The sequence below is a fragment of the Vanacampus margaritifer genome, chromosome 14 (genome assembly GCF_051991255.1).
Source record: "Vanacampus margaritifer isolate UIUO_Vmar chromosome 14, RoL_Vmar_1.0, whole genome shotgun sequence".
Lineage (NCBI taxonomy): Eukaryota > Metazoa > Chordata > Actinopteri > Syngnathiformes > Syngnathidae > Vanacampus > Vanacampus margaritifer.
The window spans coordinates 17,719,428-17,737,140 of NC_135445.1; the positions used below are offsets into that span (position 1 = coordinate 17,719,428).

A 17,713-nucleotide genomic window follows, 5' to 3' on the forward strand; every position below is an offset into this window, starting at 1 on the left:
TCAAGGTGAGTGTAATCCATTCCGATTCTTTTTCAAGAGCATTGAACGTAGCATCACTTCACTGACCAACCACAGCGCGATTTTTTTTTTTTTACCGTAAAGTGTGACGGTCGTCCACAATGATAGCTGAGCTTCATCCTACGTAATTTTCTTGATTATTTTTTTTAAGCGATTCTCATTATTGGTGGTGCCAAGTACTGTAAGTGTCTGGCGTTTTTTGGATACTACGATATAAATGTGTTAAAGGAGAAGGAAAATAGATGTGCTAAATACAATTCGTATTATCTTGCTGTCAGGCTAGTTGCTAGCAATACTGTTGACCTACATAATCTCTATATAACTGTACACATATTGCATACACTAGCTCTTGGTAAAGGAGTAAAATTAGTGTTACTACAAAAACAAAAACACTCAAGTAAAAGTAATGTGTATGTCACATTAAAGCTACTCTCACAAATCTATTTTATCCCAAAAAGTTTTTCAACTACTTGTAATGGTAATAAATGTAGTACTACTAACCTGTATTCGATATCTACTCTAGTATACGACGGTCTATTTTGTGGTTTAGTTGGCAGTAACATGTTGAATTTGGGACATATTGCTACGCACAAATGTTAATCTGCTTGTGTTGTGTTTTACCTGGCTGAACTATTTCAAGTCAACTGATATTCACCATACTCTTTCAGTCATAATGTCAGGCCCTGCTTTGCTCATCCTCTATGGGAGCCAGACTGGGACGGCCCAGGACACAGCCCAGAGGATTGCGAGGCAGGCGATCAGAAGACGTCTGCGAGTGCATTTGTCGTCACTTGATGACTACAATGTTGTAAGTTTTGTTTAATTCTTGTACTATCTTAATTTAAGAAATAGGACTAATGGTACAGTTAACTCTTTCCGCTGTCTGTATCACCTGAGATTCAAATACAAATGTAACGTTCCTGTTCTAATTATGTGTTGAACCTCCACTCGTGATTTTGAATGTTTGCTTTGCAGAATATTAATCTCTCACAATATACAAATTTACTTTTTTTTTTAATTTATTTTTTTACAACTATTGGAGAACAGAGCCAACACATTTATAAATGAGTTTCAGTCATCTGCCTGATATTTACAACATTGTGCTGACAAAACTGTGCTAAATGGCTGTTTCCTGTTGTGTTTCCTCTCATATAACAGGCTAACTTGATCTCAGAGTCGCTAGTTGTTTTTGTCTGCTCTACCACTGGCCAAGGAGACCCCCCTGACAACATGAAGGTACTGCGTCAATTAGCACATCAAGATTATATGATTAAGAAGCCCCTGTTTAACTAGCTGATGTGCAAATTTCAGGCCTGGTAATCAGGACAAACGCACTTGTATATGTTTTACAACCTGCAGATTGTCTCAGGCAGGTGTACGCGACAGTGAACAAATGGCAAAGGCCAGTAAGAAATTGTAGCTCTGAAATTTGGTTTTATTTGAACCGGGAGAGAGGAAGGGGCCAAGTGCTTAGCAATGATTGCATAAAACCATCAAATGCCATCTCTTAACAAAACACACATCATCAACTAGAATACAAAACTAAAAAGGATTGTCACTGTTTGTGGCACCTTAACTCTTTGACTGCCAGACGTGTTCAGAAACGGGATGTCGCCAGTGCCAGACGATTTAAGCATTTTCACTGATCTTTCAAGGTCCACAGAAAATGTTGTGTTTGGACTATGGAAACACACATACTACCAAATGAAAGATTGAACTCTCATCTTTCATTAGAAAAAAAAGTTTATTTCTACCTTATTCCGTTCTTCAGTAATCAACAATAGAAAATGGTTAGTTTCACCGAAATGCTCTGTTTTGAAAAAAAAGCGGAGAAAAAGCTTTTTGTGAAACGATGTTATTTCATGCACTCTAGTGAATTCTACACTTCTTTTTGTCCAAGAATGATGCCACAAACACCTAAATAGTGCTTTACTTCTGTAATACACCACCACCAACAATGAAAAAGTGTTTTTGGATTGCAAAATATGTTTATTTCCATTCAACAGTGTAACAATTTGACAAAACAATTTCGCAAACTATTTACAAATGTGTGCAACTGTGGTACTATTTACAATTACTGTATGTGGATGTTTCAAATACAGTTTTTCTTTTTGTAACACTGCCCTGCGTGCAAGGAGAGGGAGCAGGATTTGCACAACAGAGTAGTTTCACTTCGATTTCGTTTCGCGTGCAGACGTTACACTTTCTTGACGGCCTTTTTTTCCGGGGAATAGCAAGTAGCAGACTGTACCCACTCCTCCGATGAATATGCATTGGACTCGGGGTACTCTTCGTCGTCCGATTGAACGTCCGCCTGAGCGTGCTCGGTTGTGCGCCGCATTTTCCGGTGTTAGCATCGCTAGCCCGTGAACCTTTATGACGTCGTCATAGCCGTCGTGTCAGCACTTCCAACTTCGGCGTCAACCTCGGAGTCACCATCATCATCATTGATGATGATCATCGTCGTCATCAATGTGCTCTTTAGCGTTGGTCGATGCCTTTCGTCTTTGAAAAAAATTCCCAAGTGTGAGCTGCCGGTCGCCATTGTTCGCTTCCTCAGCCATCTAGCTCCGCCTCACGTCTTCTACTGCCGCGTCAACGCTTCCAACCTCGGAGTCACCATCATCATCATCGATGATGATCATCGTCGTCATTAATGTGCTCTTTAGCGTTGGTCGATGCTTTTCGTCTTTGAAAAAAAATGCTCGAGCGTGAGCTGCTTGCAACCGGTCGCCATGTTCTCTTCCCTTCCCCAGCCATTGTCCCCTCTAGCTCCGTCCGCCTCACGTCTTCTACTGACGCCTACCCAATCTTGTCAAAAGAGAGTCATTGCTGCCATCTAGGGGCCAAAAATAGTCATTAGGCTAACTAGATCTCCTTGAAACTTTCACCACAGCTGGGCAAGGCTTTCCTCCACCCGTTTCCCAAAAAAAAAAAAAAAAAAAGGAGAACGTCTTTTAACGTCCTTGGCGGCCCTCCGTAGGTTTTTACTAAACGTCATTTAACGTTTTTGGCAGTCAAAGAGTTAATCTTGAGAACACCTGCTACCACTACCAGGACTGTTTGGGGGGGGCAGACGTGGAGAATGATGAGCGAGTAGCCTGAGTTTCCAGCATTCGGTTGTACCTAATTGTGAACCAAGATAGCAATAGCATTAGCCACGCATTATACACACACACTCACTCTGTCTCTATCTTGCTCATGCACACTCTATCAAGAAATATAATCGATGATCAATGACGAAATATAGCATGCTTTCAATCACAGCAAACCATTTTTCCATTTTTAACTCATTCACTGCCATTGACGGCTATTGACGTCAAAAATTCATTTGAACTATTTCTATTAGTTTAATATTGTTTCCACTTTTGTTAACAAGAGTATGAAAACCTACAATTTTTTAATTGTACATTTAGAACAGATATAAAATTTATGATTAATCGTGAGTTTACTATTGAATTCATGCAATAAATTACAATTTAAAAAAAAAGAAAAGATTATTTAAAAATTAGGAGCGTCAGGCGATTAAAATTTTTAATCGTAATTAATCGCATGACTTCATGAAATAACTCACGATTAATCATAACTGTTATATCTGTTCTAAATGTACAATAAAAAAAATCTAGGTTTTCATACTCTTGTTAACAAAAGTGGAGAAAAATGTTAAACTAATAGAAATAGTTAAAATGAATATTTGACGTCTATAACCGTCAATGGCAGTGAATGAGTTAAAGTGGAAGTTAACCTTAAACATTTCTTGACAATAATATGTTATATGTGACCTTACTAGTCTAAACATGACATTCTGATTAATATTACATATGTGGAATATGAGTTATGAAGCAAAATCCAGCCGTTTTTATCCATCTCAGGGGGGCGGCCATTTTGCCACTTGCTGTCAACTGACGATGACAGAGTTGCGCAGGGCTCAGGCAACGACCAATCACAGCTCACCTGTTTTCTGAAGCTGAGCTGTGATTGGTTGTTGGTTGTTAATAAGAATTAAATAAATAGATGTGCCACTAGACCTTTAACCTGGGGTGTTGTATATGCCTTTTACAGGTGAACTTCATTTTTCGTTCATCCAGGAAGTTCTCCCAAAAGAAAGATCTTTTGACAGCGTGGAAGTTAATTGGGGAGAAAACGCTATAAAAGTCAAGCGTACAATTCACTAACTTCTCATTTACGTTTCTCTCCAAAGAACTTCTGGAGGTTCCTCTTCAGAAAATCTTTACCAGTTGGTTCTCTGTGTCAGCTGCATTGTGCCATACTGGGCCTGGGCGACTCTTCTTACCCAAAGTAAGATTCTCTTTATAGAGCTCATTCAGAATGGCTCATCATGATCTCCTTTAGCAAGTGTACCATGCTTGTTTGTAGGTTCAATTTTGTGGCCAAGAAGCTCCACAAACGGCTTGCCCAGTTGGGCGCCACTCTGCTGCTGCCTGTCGGGCTAGCAGATGACCAACATGATCTAGGGTAAGGGTAGCAAATGTGATGTATGTTTAGGGTATTTGTACAGTGTAATCCTTATATTGGGTGGTGGTATGATTTACTGTGTTAAGCACTGCATGTTGGGCTGCAGTTATTCATATAGTCTATGTTTTACATTAAAGTGTGTTTATCAAACAGGCCCGATGCAGTGATTGATGTGTGGCTAACGTCATTTTGGGAAAAAGCTTTTGCTTTGTACCCATGTTTTGCAGATAAGATCCCACTGAGGGAAGATGAACCGTGAGTACTCTTTTGTTTCAATGCACAGATTCTAATTTAGTGTATTTATTTTTTACATGAGTTTAATTTTCAAAAGACCTTCAAGTCCTATTTTTTCACACCAAAATATATGAATTTGTTCTGATTTCTCACCAGGCTTCCTCCAAAGTACACTTTTAATTTCCTGGATGATGTAAATGAGAAAGGTCAAATAATTCCTACGAAACAAACGGGCCTCAACCAATCGCATCCCTTTCCTGCCAAACTGCTGTCCAATAAGAGAGTAACGCACCCGAAGCATTTTCAAGATGTGAGGCACATTGAGTTTGACATCATGGGATCCAACATAGAGTAAGTCTGACCTTGCCATTATGTGTATGAATTTGTCAGGAAATTGTATGAATAATGGTCCTCTCATGGACTGCTTCAGTTTGCTACAGGTTGAAATCATAGCACCATATTTTTCCTCTTGCCTTATTCACTTCTTCAGACCAACTGAGTGCTCATGTTGATTTAAAAAAAATATATATAAAACCTTACCTGAACCATGAAATATATGAGAATTTTTTTTTGATTCTTTGTAAATAGAGTATTTATTGGTCCTTTTGAACCAATTTTTTTAAATATATTTTTTGAAAATCAACTTCCACATAAGCCTTTTGATTTGTGTCCTATTTGATACATCCGGTCAAAATGCTTTAAATGTATACATTTATAACTGTCAAAAATATACATATCAAACATATTAGAATTTCCAAAAACCTGAAAGAACATTTCCCACTATTAATTAAGTATAGGAGTCTCTCCTTTGTGAATTTTGGCGATCTTGTGAGGTCGCCGTAAAAGTCATCAGCTGGGTGATACTGCCCTCTAATAGATTATCCGTGCAATGCATGTGTCAGATCATACACGTCAGGGTTTTAATAGGAAATAAATTATACTCATGAAATAGAGGGCTCAAAATGTCTTGTATTTAATATGATACGTTTGGCTTGATAGGGTTAATTCTGTTTACTTTCCTTTTGTTGGTGTGTGCTCTGTGTAGTTTTACTGCTGGTGACGTGGTTGTGATGCGTTCTTGCAACGCAACTGAAGATGTTAAAGAATTCTGTCAACTATTGAGATTAGATCCAAAGGCCAGATTTTCGCTCACAGCAACAGATGGCTCTGCAGGTAGGCATGTGTGTATTCAATGTGTTCATTCAGACAGAGCTTTTCTCCTTATTTCTGCACAACCGTCAAGTCAGCAGTCTTCCCCGTGATTCTGAAGCTTACTAAAGCAGAATGAGATCATTTAAATGCTAAGGAAAACCTCCGCAATTGTGTTGCATCAAGAGTGGGACACAGGGAGTCTCCAGTGTTAAGCTTTGTCACAATATTCTAGTTTTGTGAAACGCTAGATTTGTCCCCTTTATCATAAGCTGCTTTTTAAGACCTGAATAAAAAATGTTAAAAAATAATTCTCCATAGTAACCAAACTAACTCAACCTCTTAATGTATTGCTATGGCATAAACAGTGAATATGAAGTTTACACACTCTTTTTGGTGATGTAAAACAAATGAGACCAAGATAAATCATTTCAAAACTTTTTCCGCCCAGCCAAAGGTACTTCAACAAAGTAATTGGAATGTAATGGGCTCCTATAGGGCTGCACAATATGTATAAAAAAATACCAACATCGTGATATTAGCCTGTGTATTATATATATTATATATTAGCCTGTGTATTATATCCCAAAGACATGCAATTAGTTTCATATGGAAATGTATGCTTTTATCTGAATTTGACCAGTCAGCTAACTAAAATGTGCATATATATATATATATATATATATATATATATATATATATATATATATATATATATATATTCTTACTATTGTTATATTTATACAATTCTTTAACCCATTAAATTTGTAAAGGCCATTTGGTGCTGTTAAATCTCTTAGCATTGTCCACCATAAACATTTTTTATTCGATAGCATGGTTGTTACAGAATTAACTGCTCACTGTGGCTAACACTGCTAACTAAAAGTGCCGTGTGCTCAGTTCCTGCGAAGCTTCGTCAGCCGTGCACGTTGCAATACCTGGTGGAGAGCTACCTGGACATTGCAGCCGTGCCTCGCCGCTCCTTTTTTGAACTGCTCAGCACCTTCTCCAATGACGAGTTGGAGCGTGAAAAGCTGGCTGAGTTCAGCTCAGCAGAGGGCCAGGAGGAAGTGCACACCTACTGCAACCGACCACGGCGTACCGCACTGGAGGTGACGACTTGCCATGATAATAAGATGTTTTATGTTTACTGTCTTAACTTTTTGAAGTGTATTATACTATTTATGATGTTATGATTTGTGCCTGTCCGAGATCCACTAACTGAATGTACTCTTGTGCCTCAGGTCTTGGCAGATTTCCCCCACACAACAGCACAACTTAAAGTCGACTACCTGCTGGATCTTTTCCCCGAGATCCAGCCCCGATCGTTTTCCATCGCCTCCTCTCTTCGGGTACACACAACAGAAAATGATTCCCAAGATTAATTTTTTCCTCCCTGCTTCTATATATCTCATTTTATTCATCTAAGAAACTTGGGACGCTAATTAGCGAACCGCCAGGCTTCCCGTCACGTCTCCCTCTATTGGTCATTGTTATTTTTCATGTTGTGACTTTGAAGACAAATTCATTTTGTGTTTTTACATACGTGGCCAGTAAATCTGATCTTGATTGAAACATCAAAGAGCGCTTTCCAGAAATCAGTGCAAAATCTATATTGTTTTATTCCATGAAGTGACGAGCATATTCTGTCCCACAAACAGGCCTACCCACACAGGCTCCAAATCCTGGTTGCCGTAGTCAAATATAAAACCAAGATGTATAAACCGCGAAGAGGTCACTGCTCCACCTGGTTGGCCTCCCTTGACCCTACAAAAGGTAATTTGATTTATTTAAGTGCATTCACACCTCATTCATCAAGAATATAAAGTTTTCAATTTGTTGCGTCGTGTGTCTCAGTTATGGTATGTCTGTAAAATGTTGAATCCCCATTTCATCGATTTACCGTGGGGCACTTTATATTGTAGCTCTAATGATTGATTAATTTGCTATACAGTATGGTCATAGGTAAATATAAGGAAATCAGTTCCAATGGTAGCCGTACATGCCCACCTGACCATGAAACAGCTAAGCAGCCAAAGTGTCCCAACACTTTTGGTACCTTAAAAAGTGGGAACTACATTTTATATACAAATTGTAATTCACCATTCACCTGATATGGATGTAAATACGCACAAAATAAAGGTGAAAGTCTGCAGCACAGTCTAATCACACTTTTACTCTGAATCATTTTAGCAGTAAATTTAAATCAAAACTTATAGCTCCTTTAAAAAATATATATGTATCTGAAAACAATTATGCGTGTCAAGCGATTACAGTTTTTAATCGTAACTAATCTCATGACTTCAATAGTTAACTCACGATTAATTGCAAATTGTATATCTGTTCTAAATAAACAATAAAATATTATAAATTGTTGAAACAAAAGTTTTCATACTCTTGTCAACATAAAAGTGGGGGGAAAAAAGGTAAACCAATAAAAATATGGCTGCCTGTTTTAGTAATTGATCCAGTAATTTCATACGAATTAATAAAATGGAGTTGAAATTAAAAAGTACTGTGTTGTAAAAAATTAGTGTGATATTGATTTGTGTCATTTTTCTGCCCTTAGATGGCATAATTGCATTTGGAAGACATTTGTGACAGCTCAGTGCATTTTTCTTTTCATATTAAGAGCTATCTAATCTTTAACATAAAGTAATTTGTGAAATTCTGCAAATTTTTTAAATGGTAAAATACAACTTTACCCCAGTCTCCACAAATATATACATTAATATTATTAAATGTATTACTGACAAATTTTGACATGGACGTGTCTGCTGTGTTGCAACTGAAATCCCTCCAGTACCGGCTTTCCACGTAAGGGGCGGTCATCGCACGTTTAAAAAAATTAGTGGTGTTAAGAACTTTAAATTGGCTCAAAATTTCAACTAATTTTGACACCACACAAAAAAAAATAATCACACAGGCCTTTTGTGTTTCCCCATTATCTTACAGAAGATGTCTACGTGCCTCTCTGGGTAAAAAAGGGAACTCTCCGGTTTCCAATGGACAAAAACACCCCAGTGATAATGGTTGGACCAGGAACAGGAGTGGCACCCTTTCGGTCGGCTTTACAGGAAAGGGCTGCGGAGGGTAAAAATGGTGTGTACTTCACCTCTGAGGAGTTACGATATTGCGATGTGACTTCTTAATGATGTTTTCGCTGTACAGCCAATGTCCTGTTCTTCGGCTGTCGATCGGAGTCCAAAGACTTCTACTTTAGGTCTGAGTGGAAGGAGATGACAAACACTGGACAGTTGACCCTCTTCACCGCCTTCTCTCGTGACCAGGTCACAACATTACTTTTTGTTGAGTTTTTATTTTATGCTACCCCAGTTTCTTGCTGGTGAAACTCCGTGATAGAGTCCATGTAAAAAACAAACAAACATATAAACTTCATTTATACCCACAATTCAAAGCTATGCAGTGTCATGTAAAACATATTTGTCAATCCAGGAGGAAAAGGTTTACGTTCAGCAGCGTTTGCGAGAGAACGCGTCGCTCATTTGGGACCTGGTTGCAAATAAAGGCGCCTACTTCTACATCGCTGGGTGAGAGCTTACAACTTCTTCATCACACTTGTAATGTACATAAATGCTCTCTAACTGTAATTGATCTGTCTATACAGAAATGCTAAAGACATGCCAAATGGTGTGTGTGACGCATTGAAGGCAGTGTTCCAACAGGAGGGACGCATCTCCGCTGAGGATGCCGAGATGATGCTGGCAGACATGGAGAAGTCTGAAAAATTCCAGAGTGAGACCTGGTCCTGATCAGGTGGTGTCCAATCACATTCCACATTGCTGTATTGTGCAATGACTGAATGAAGCCCTGCAGTCTGTAACATCCTTGTTTGGAAGGGAGCATCTACCACAGGGGTCACCAACATTTTTGAAAGGGATACTTCTTGGGTACTGATTAATGTGAAGGGCTACCAGTTTGATAGTACACACTTCTGAAGTAACAAATTTTATCGTATTACCTTTATACTATACGTTATTATTAATAATTAATGATATTCATTTGTGAGATGACACTGTGATTATGTTAAAGTGGAAGTCAACCTCAAACATTTCTTTACAATAATATGTGACCTCGCAAGTCTAAACATCATATTCTGATTAATTTTAAATTTGTGGAATATGAGTTAAGCAAAATCCAGCTGTTTTTATCCGTCTTAGGGGGCAGCCATTTTGCCACTTGCTGTCAACTGAAGATGACATCACAGTTGCTCAGGTCTCAGGTAACGACCTATCACAGCTCAACTTCAGAAAACAGCATCTTCAGTCGACAGCAAGTGGCAAAATGGCTGCCCCTTGAGATGAATAACAACGGCTGGATTTTGCTGCTTAACTCATATTCCACTAACGCAATATTAAACAGAATAAGATATTTAGACTAGTGGGGCTGCATAAAACATATTATTGTCAAAAAATTATTTTGGGGGCTGACTCCCCCTTTAAAAGTGTCTCTCAATAATTATAAAACTGATAAATATTAATAGCCACACTTTTTCCTTTTTTTGAATGAATAAATCTGCCAGTGTTCAACAACATTCATAGAAAATCTCTCATCACTGGTGAGCTATTTTTAGAACAAGCTGGTGCCTGACACCACATTGGTGACTGACCCCTGAGCTATCATGTCTATGCATTTAATTAAAATTAGAAGGTTTAAAGGATGAAAGGACATTTCAAACCCACCATTGCAACTATAACTAAGAACCAAAACCTTAAGTTAAGTCAAAGTTTCTTTCATGTAGTTTTCTACGGTCTTTTGGACGCGGCAGCAGACACTTTGGGGATCCTCCCATAGTGACACACGGTATTTAGGTCAATGAACCCATTCAACAGCCTACATGCAAGCATACCTGAATTACGTGGAAAACAAGTGGGCAACTATGGGCAACAAAAATAAATGTACCTTATTTAATGGTATTTGCTTTCGCTGTGATTTAAACTGTTGTTTTGAATAGGAAATATGATTCCATGCTACTGTGATTTTGACCTCAACGCTGCTATGATGCATGCCATTTGAACCATGGTGTGTAAATTTCTGTTCTTTTTTATTATATGAACTACAGCAGAAAAAACAATATGCAGCTGTTTCTGCCAGTGGATTCACAAATATCTAAAATGGGGTATCGATGTCATCAACTGGTTGTGCAATAGTAAAATTGTACGTCCTCAATTGCCCATGGGGAAAGTTAATCAAATAATATATAATATTTTTAATATTAAAAGATCATGCCAATTGTTGAGCACAAGGTTGCTAATCTCCTGCCTTGGCTCCTTCCCACAATCTATAGATATAGTAGTGTGTTTCAGCTGCAATGTTTGTGCAAAATAGTTTAGTTTGCTAATTCAGCTGCAACAGAGAGGAAAACAAAAACAATGGTGTACTGAGAAACCGACTGATTTTTAATGTAGCTGATAGCTTGGTATATATGTTGATGAAAAACATTCAGTGGTCTGAAATGCATGATTCAAACATTGACTGGAAAGAGGGAGGCCTGCATGAACAGTGAATTATACAAGTTCTTATTTTTCCAGATATAAGATACAGACGTCATTGGTCAATAAAGGTTTCTGCTCCAAAATAGTAGCAATGGCTCAGGCAGTCCTATTAGAAAAGGGTCAGCTTCAAGTTGAAATGATTTAGACTAGAACAAACAAATATAATAAAAAATAACTAAGACCGGTGGTAAGGCGAGATGAAACAAACCTCTAACACTCATGGTTCATTTCAGGACTGTTGACTAAAAACACCTCATTAAATATCACAAATGGCACTTTGCAAACATTGGAGCACTTCTTAGCGGAGAGCCAGACTGTGGACTTGGTAGATCTCCTTTGGAAAGTTAACTTGTTGCTCCTCGTAGACGACTCTTAGACCTGCTGTGCTCACCAGACTGCGGACTATTTGCAGGTCTCGACACACGCTGCTGTCCACCTTATCCGGGACCACCCCTTCATATGAAACATTGTCCTTGATGACGATGAGGCCGTTGAGCCGCAAGGCTTTTTGGCAGCGCCGCAAGAACTCCACCAGGTGGTTGTCGGTCAGGTGGCCTGCAGAGGAGCATTGGATTGCATTGGGACTCCAAAATCTGCATTTCTGTCTTGATGAATATTACAATTCACTGGCTTTGATAGAGCAACAGTACGTAATAATGTAGCGCCTGAAGAAGTGACAGAAAAGGTGAAAAATGGGGCCAGATTTGAAAGAAAATGTACAATAATAATAATAACAATGCATCAAAATTGTTTAGGCCTTCATGGTGTTAAGAAATTAAGTTTGTGAGTCTTTACGAAGCGCTGTTGCTGAGGGCATGAACATGCCCTAAAACTTATGAAACTTTACACACACATCAGGCTGGTCAAAATTTAATAAGTTAATAGTTTAATAATTAAAAAAAAAAAAAAACATTTTTTTTCTGCAGCTCCTGACAAATTCTTAACTAAGCAGCCCCAGTTGTACGTTTCACCAAGATCTACAAAATTTGAAGTATATGTAACAGCCTATGACCTACAAAAAAAAGAGCCATATCCTAAACCTAGGCCACCATTTTGAATTTCGTTTCAAGTTTGACATCAGTGTGACATTAACTGCTGTAACTTGACCCAAATGATTATATCTTGTCAAAATTTTGCATATTTGATGAGAGTCCAGGCTTGAAGACATCTATAAACTTACTTTTTAATTTGGTGATAGCATCATCTACTTGCTAAAGGAAATACATGTTTTAATATTAGATTTTTTTTGTGTCTTGGGGTGGCATGGCTTAGTGGTAGAGTGGTCATCTTACAACAGAGGTTGTGGGTTCAATCACATGCTGTTGTGACCACATTGAAGTATCCCTGAGCAAGATACTGAACCCCCAGTTGCTCCAGATTCTGCATCATCAGTAGGTGAATGAGTATTTGAATGTAAAGCACTTTGAGAGCCTTGTGAGGTCGAAAAGCGCTTTATAAATGAAGTAGCATTTTCACTAGAGCAGGCTTCCCCAATCCTGGTCCTCGAGGGCCAGAGTCCTGCAGTTTTTAGATGTTTCTGTCCTCCCTGATGCTAAAGATCAGGATCATTATCGTGTTCTACAGCGTTTGCTGATAAGCTCATTATATGGATCAGGTGTGTCGGAGGATGGAAACATCTAAAACTTTCGAGGGCGAAGATTGGGGAAGCTTGTAGGGTTAACCACATCCACCTCAGATTTGCACAGAATACTGTGCAGGCCTTCATGATGGTGAAATACGAAGTTTGTTATTATTAGTTAAAAGCTGTTTGCCGTGGCAACGCACTGTTGTACTGTTGCCCTGCACCTAACAAAAAAAAATATGAAACATTGGAGGCATATGTAAGAGCTTAAAACCTACAAATATTTCTCTTGGAGCCATATGCTAATTCTAATAGGAAGTCCGCTATTTTGAATTATCTTTCAAACATGGTCCCATTTATTATTTTTTATTTTATTTTTTCAGCTCAGTATTGTTCATTCGGTAATTTTACCGATTTGACATGTTATAATCATTGCTCTCCTTTTTTATTATTATTTTTTAATATATATATTTTTTTTATATGTGGGTGAGTATGTGTATGTGCGTGCGAGTGTGTGTGTGTATTCATTAGTTCACCTAAAACCTATTAAAAAAAAAATCCCATACCGTTCCCCTAAACCGAACACTTCCAGCCAGAGTCGTGAGGCCGTCAGGAAACCCGAGAAAGGACCAAAGAAAAGAAAGGAAAGTGAAATCCAGCACCGACCAGACACCACCCACCAGGCCACCAACCCCAGAGACATCTAAATTTCAACAAATCAGGGAGACCTCGAGAGACCAAAGGAGAGACTGCGGAAAGGAAGGAAGGACAGACAAAGCAGAGTGAGATCCACAGACACCAGCCTCCACCGATTCAATGACCTGAGGAAAATTGTGTCTGAGTTTCGATAAATGCTGGTGTGGTGGATCTGGCATGCATGAAAATCTCCACCAAAGAGGGGAGCCGTTGACCCCCGCCAGGACAGAGCAAGCGCAACACCTCAGGGCGCCCCAGGCCGCGGCAGCGCCAAAGGACGAACCCCGGGCCCTGCAGGGGCCACCGGCCGGAGAGCAAGCCCAGGAGCAGGAGCACCCCCCACCCCAACGCGGTCCGCGCCCCGGACAGGGGACCGCAGCACTGCTATATACTGCGGTCTGCCACAACCGATGCCCCCCACACACACACAGTTGTGTGGTGCATTAAAATTGGAGGGGAGTTGTAGGGCGAAGACGGTGTTTCCACCCTAACCCCCCCCCCCCACCCCCCAAAGTGTGTTATGTGCCCTATATGTCTATAAAAGTGTATTGTGCAAAACTAGTGCAGTGAGATAAGAGGAGCGACCAGCGGGGCCCCCCCCCCCAACCGGGCGGCGGCGGGAGGCGCACCCGCCCACCAAACCCCCATCCACTCCACCGGGACCCCGGCGGGCATATGGGACCAGCCCGGCGGGGCGATAGGGCTCGCCCGCCCGAGGTGCCAGGAGGTCCACCAGAGCGGGGCGGGCACAACACCAACCCACCCGCCCTCCCGGCCCCCGGAGTGCCGAGACCCGGGCCACGGATGGAGCCCCCGCCCCAGGGGAGGGGGAGGAAGGCGGACAGGGGAGGGGGAAGGGTCAGGGGAAGGAGATGATAGGAGGAGGAGGAAGGGTGACGAGGGAGAAGGGACAGGGAGGCGGAGGACGGGCGGGGAGAGGCGAGGAGGGAGAAGCAGCAAGGGGGAGGAAGGGGGAGGGGAGAGGGAACCACGGGGCACCCCGCGGCCCACAGGCCCCAAACCGCGTCGCCGGGCCTAGAACGACGGACCGCGCCGGGGCGGCGCCGCCCCGGACACCAGGGAGAGCCCCGCAACGCAGCACCCCCCAAGAGACCCAGGGAACGGCCAAGACACAGCCGCCACCCAGCAGCCAACAGAGGGGCAGACCCGCCCACGCCCAGCCAGGGGGGGACAGCACCTATAGAATTAACCCCCTGGCATGCAGTGAATCCGAATATTAACCCTTAGTGCCCATTGGTGGTGAATCTGCTCGATCCTGTTGGCAGCAACTGGTTTCCTGACTATAAAAACACAACCATTAATTACCACGTGGTCCCATTTTTAACAAGATCACATTTTAAAGACCTCCTACTACAGATATTTACTGAGAAAAATCTTTAGCCTTTCATGATGTCGAAACACAAAGTTTGTAATTTTGCTCTCCGTGTCTGTTGATCAACACACAATGACCGCACTCACCAATGACCCACTGTATCCAGATGACGTCATAGCGTCCAGTCTCTGGTATAAAGTCCTGCAGGCCACTACAGAAGTAGTTGCCCACCCTCTTCCCATCCTCTCCCAGGTACGTTTTAGCTTTGTCCAGGAACTCCTGCGTCACATCCACGAGGTCCACTGTCTTGAAGAGTGGCAGCAGCAGACGCTTGGAGATCCTCCCGATACCCGCGCCGCAGTCCAGAGCGCAGCCTGCGCTTGTCTTGCCCTCTCCTTCCTGCAGCAGTGACAAGCAAGATGCAAGATTCAGCATCTATTATCTGTCTTTTTTTTTCTTTATTTTACCTCAGTTTAAAATGAGTTTCTAGGGAGTTTTTTTTTATTTACACGAAAATGCTTTGTTTGAGATTACAACTGCAATTTCCAAATGACTGTTCGGCCATCCTTCTGTACAGCCATGCAGTCGCACCGAAATAATAATCAACCTCTCACATATGATTTTGATTGCTTATATTGTCACAAATTACAATATTCTCCTCATGGTTTGGAAGTGTTTTTCAAGCAAATACTATTATGACTTTACTACTGCAATAATAATAATATATACATTTGTGTATGGATTATTTGATCAAACAGCCCATTTGCCATTAGAAAACAACCCGCCCGGCATAGTTTGTGTGTAAGCGGACTTAGGATGTCAATGTGTCTTCAGTACAACGAGAATGGATTAAAAAAAATTTACTCCGAGGAATTTGCGAAGGAAAGCCTTGGATCCATTTATATCGATGCTGGAGATCTTCCCGTAGCCTCCCAGCATGCCGTCCACAGTGGGCGGAACCTCTTTCCAGTAGCCCTCAGCATTGGAGTAGAAGTTTGTCTCTCCTGATGTGTCACCCATCCCACTGGAAGAAGGAAGAAGAAACTTGGTTTAGGATTCTTCACACATCATGAAAATTGAGATTTGGAAATTGCATTTTCATTCAGCCATAGTTACAAAGTTGTGGTGGAACCTCAAGAAGTCCATTAGAAGAGGATTCCTTATCATTACAATGTCTTAATTAATTGAATTGTAAACTACAATTTGAAGTCAGATATACTTCTTGTCTCGAGAATGCTTAAAATAAGAAAATTGTGGAGTATTTTTTTTATGCAGACTTGAGTTTAGTTTTGTGATGTAGATGAAGATCAGACTACAATTTATGCAGAATTTTAAGACATTCCAAAGCGCTCACATACGTTTTTTCCCCACTGTAATTTCGGGGTAGCTGACAGGGCGGCACGGTGTGCCGGTACTACAATAGTAATCTACATGTTCTAATATATACAGTATATGGCGGGGTTAAGAAAAATTGCATCGCAACTCGCAATGTCATTTCCCCCCTATTATTTTTTTTAATCAGACCACCAAAACTTGCAACAAATACACAATGTTACAAGTTGTAGTCTATCAACAACAATGGCATTGCCAAGGACACCACATATACACAAACAAATTAATATGAATCAAAATGGAAGAACCCTCAAGTAGGGATGGAACATGGAAAGTATTTCCACACACGTGGTAATAACGACACAACTACCACTGGTGCATTCTTTTTAGGCATACGTTTGATCGAGTTAAAATCCCAGTCTCAAAGCACACCTATTACTGTCTGACTTATCGTAAATAAAGTAACGATAAGTAGTACTTGCAGTACTTTTTGTGCCATTGGTTTTAGCAACTAGCTCGTTAGCCGATAGCAAACCGTTTCATCGGTAAAACATCAACTCTGAACAACGTTCAACACATTAACGGAATCCAGATTTACCTCATCCTCTGTCAGCGCCACACTCCAACCACTCCTCTCGAACCGTCGTCCACGCGTGCCGGTGTCAGGTCTTGAGTTTTCTATTTGCAACCATCGCTGCATTTGCTGGACGTCATTTCCTTATTTGGGTCCTACAGAACATGGGACAACACGGGCGCCCCCTGCTGGCCGTATTTAGTAAGCCTCCATTCACCTTCACTTTGTCCTTTATCAAAATGCATTGCTTGATTTCTGTAAACGTCACATTTTAAAGTGCAAAGTCTTGAAACATTTATTCTGTAGAATGAATATCCCATACATTAATCCAAACCCATTTGTGTCCGTGTGTCAAATAGTTGTGTGTGTGTGTGTGTATTCATGCAGAGCCTGCCACGCCTTCATGGGGGCCCTCTATTTCTGCCAATGGTTATAGTAACGAGCATTCACACACCTACTAATGCACATTCAGCTCCAAGATTTGCAAGGTAGATTAGCAAAACACTGAAAAAGCACTAAGTGGGATGTTGAATATCGTTTGGTTAACATAATTAAAAAATATATTATAATAATAATGAAAATAATAAAAAATAAAGCTGAATGTCACGGGTGATTTTCTTTTTTAAATACAAATCAGATTTGAACCTAACCTGAAATTTTAGGGACACATAAAAAAAAAGAAAAGAAAAAAAAGTAGGGGCACACGAGAATCACAAATTAGCCTACCTTACAAAGTAAATATTCACATTTCTACTCATTTTCACTGTGTTACTGATGAATGGGCAGAAGAGTGGAGGAGAAGT

General features: G+C 40.5%; 2 protein-coding genes across 2 annotated transcripts; one reads left to right on the forward strand and one right to left on the reverse strand.

Annotated features, from left to right (window-relative positions):
- Positions 1-83: 83 nt before the first annotated feature.
- On the forward strand, positions 84-10,814 carry ndor1 (NADPH dependent diflavin oxidoreductase 1). The gene is made up of 15 exons (XM_077585828.1): positions 84-199; positions 687-826; positions 1,177-1,254; positions 4,220-4,317; positions 4,396-4,494; positions 4,648-4,749; positions 4,885-5,079; positions 5,774-5,901; positions 6,778-6,989; positions 7,122-7,229; positions 7,539-7,653; positions 8,833-8,979; positions 9,049-9,167; positions 9,334-9,428; positions 9,506-10,814. Exons 2-15 carry the CDS (start codon positions 692-694, stop codon positions 9,648-9,650), a joined length of 1,776 nt encoding a protein of 591 aa, XP_077441954.1. The 5' UTR covers positions 84-199; positions 687-691; the 3' UTR covers positions 9,651-10,814.
- A 462-nt stretch (positions 10,815-11,276) lies between these two features.
- ntmt1 (N-terminal Xaa-Pro-Lys N-methyltransferase 1) lies at positions 11,277-17,096 on the reverse strand. Its single transcript, XM_077585829.1, has 4 exons — positions 16,935-17,096; positions 15,869-16,028; positions 15,151-15,403; positions 11,277-11,948 (listed from the first exon to the last, which is right to left on the reverse strand). The coding sequence occupies exons 1-4, from the start codon at positions 16,937-16,939 to the stop codon at positions 11,692-11,694; spliced, it is 675 nt and encodes a 224-aa protein (XP_077441955.1). The 5' UTR covers positions 16,940-17,096; the 3' UTR covers positions 11,277-11,691.
- Positions 17,097-17,713: the final 617 nt, after the last annotated feature.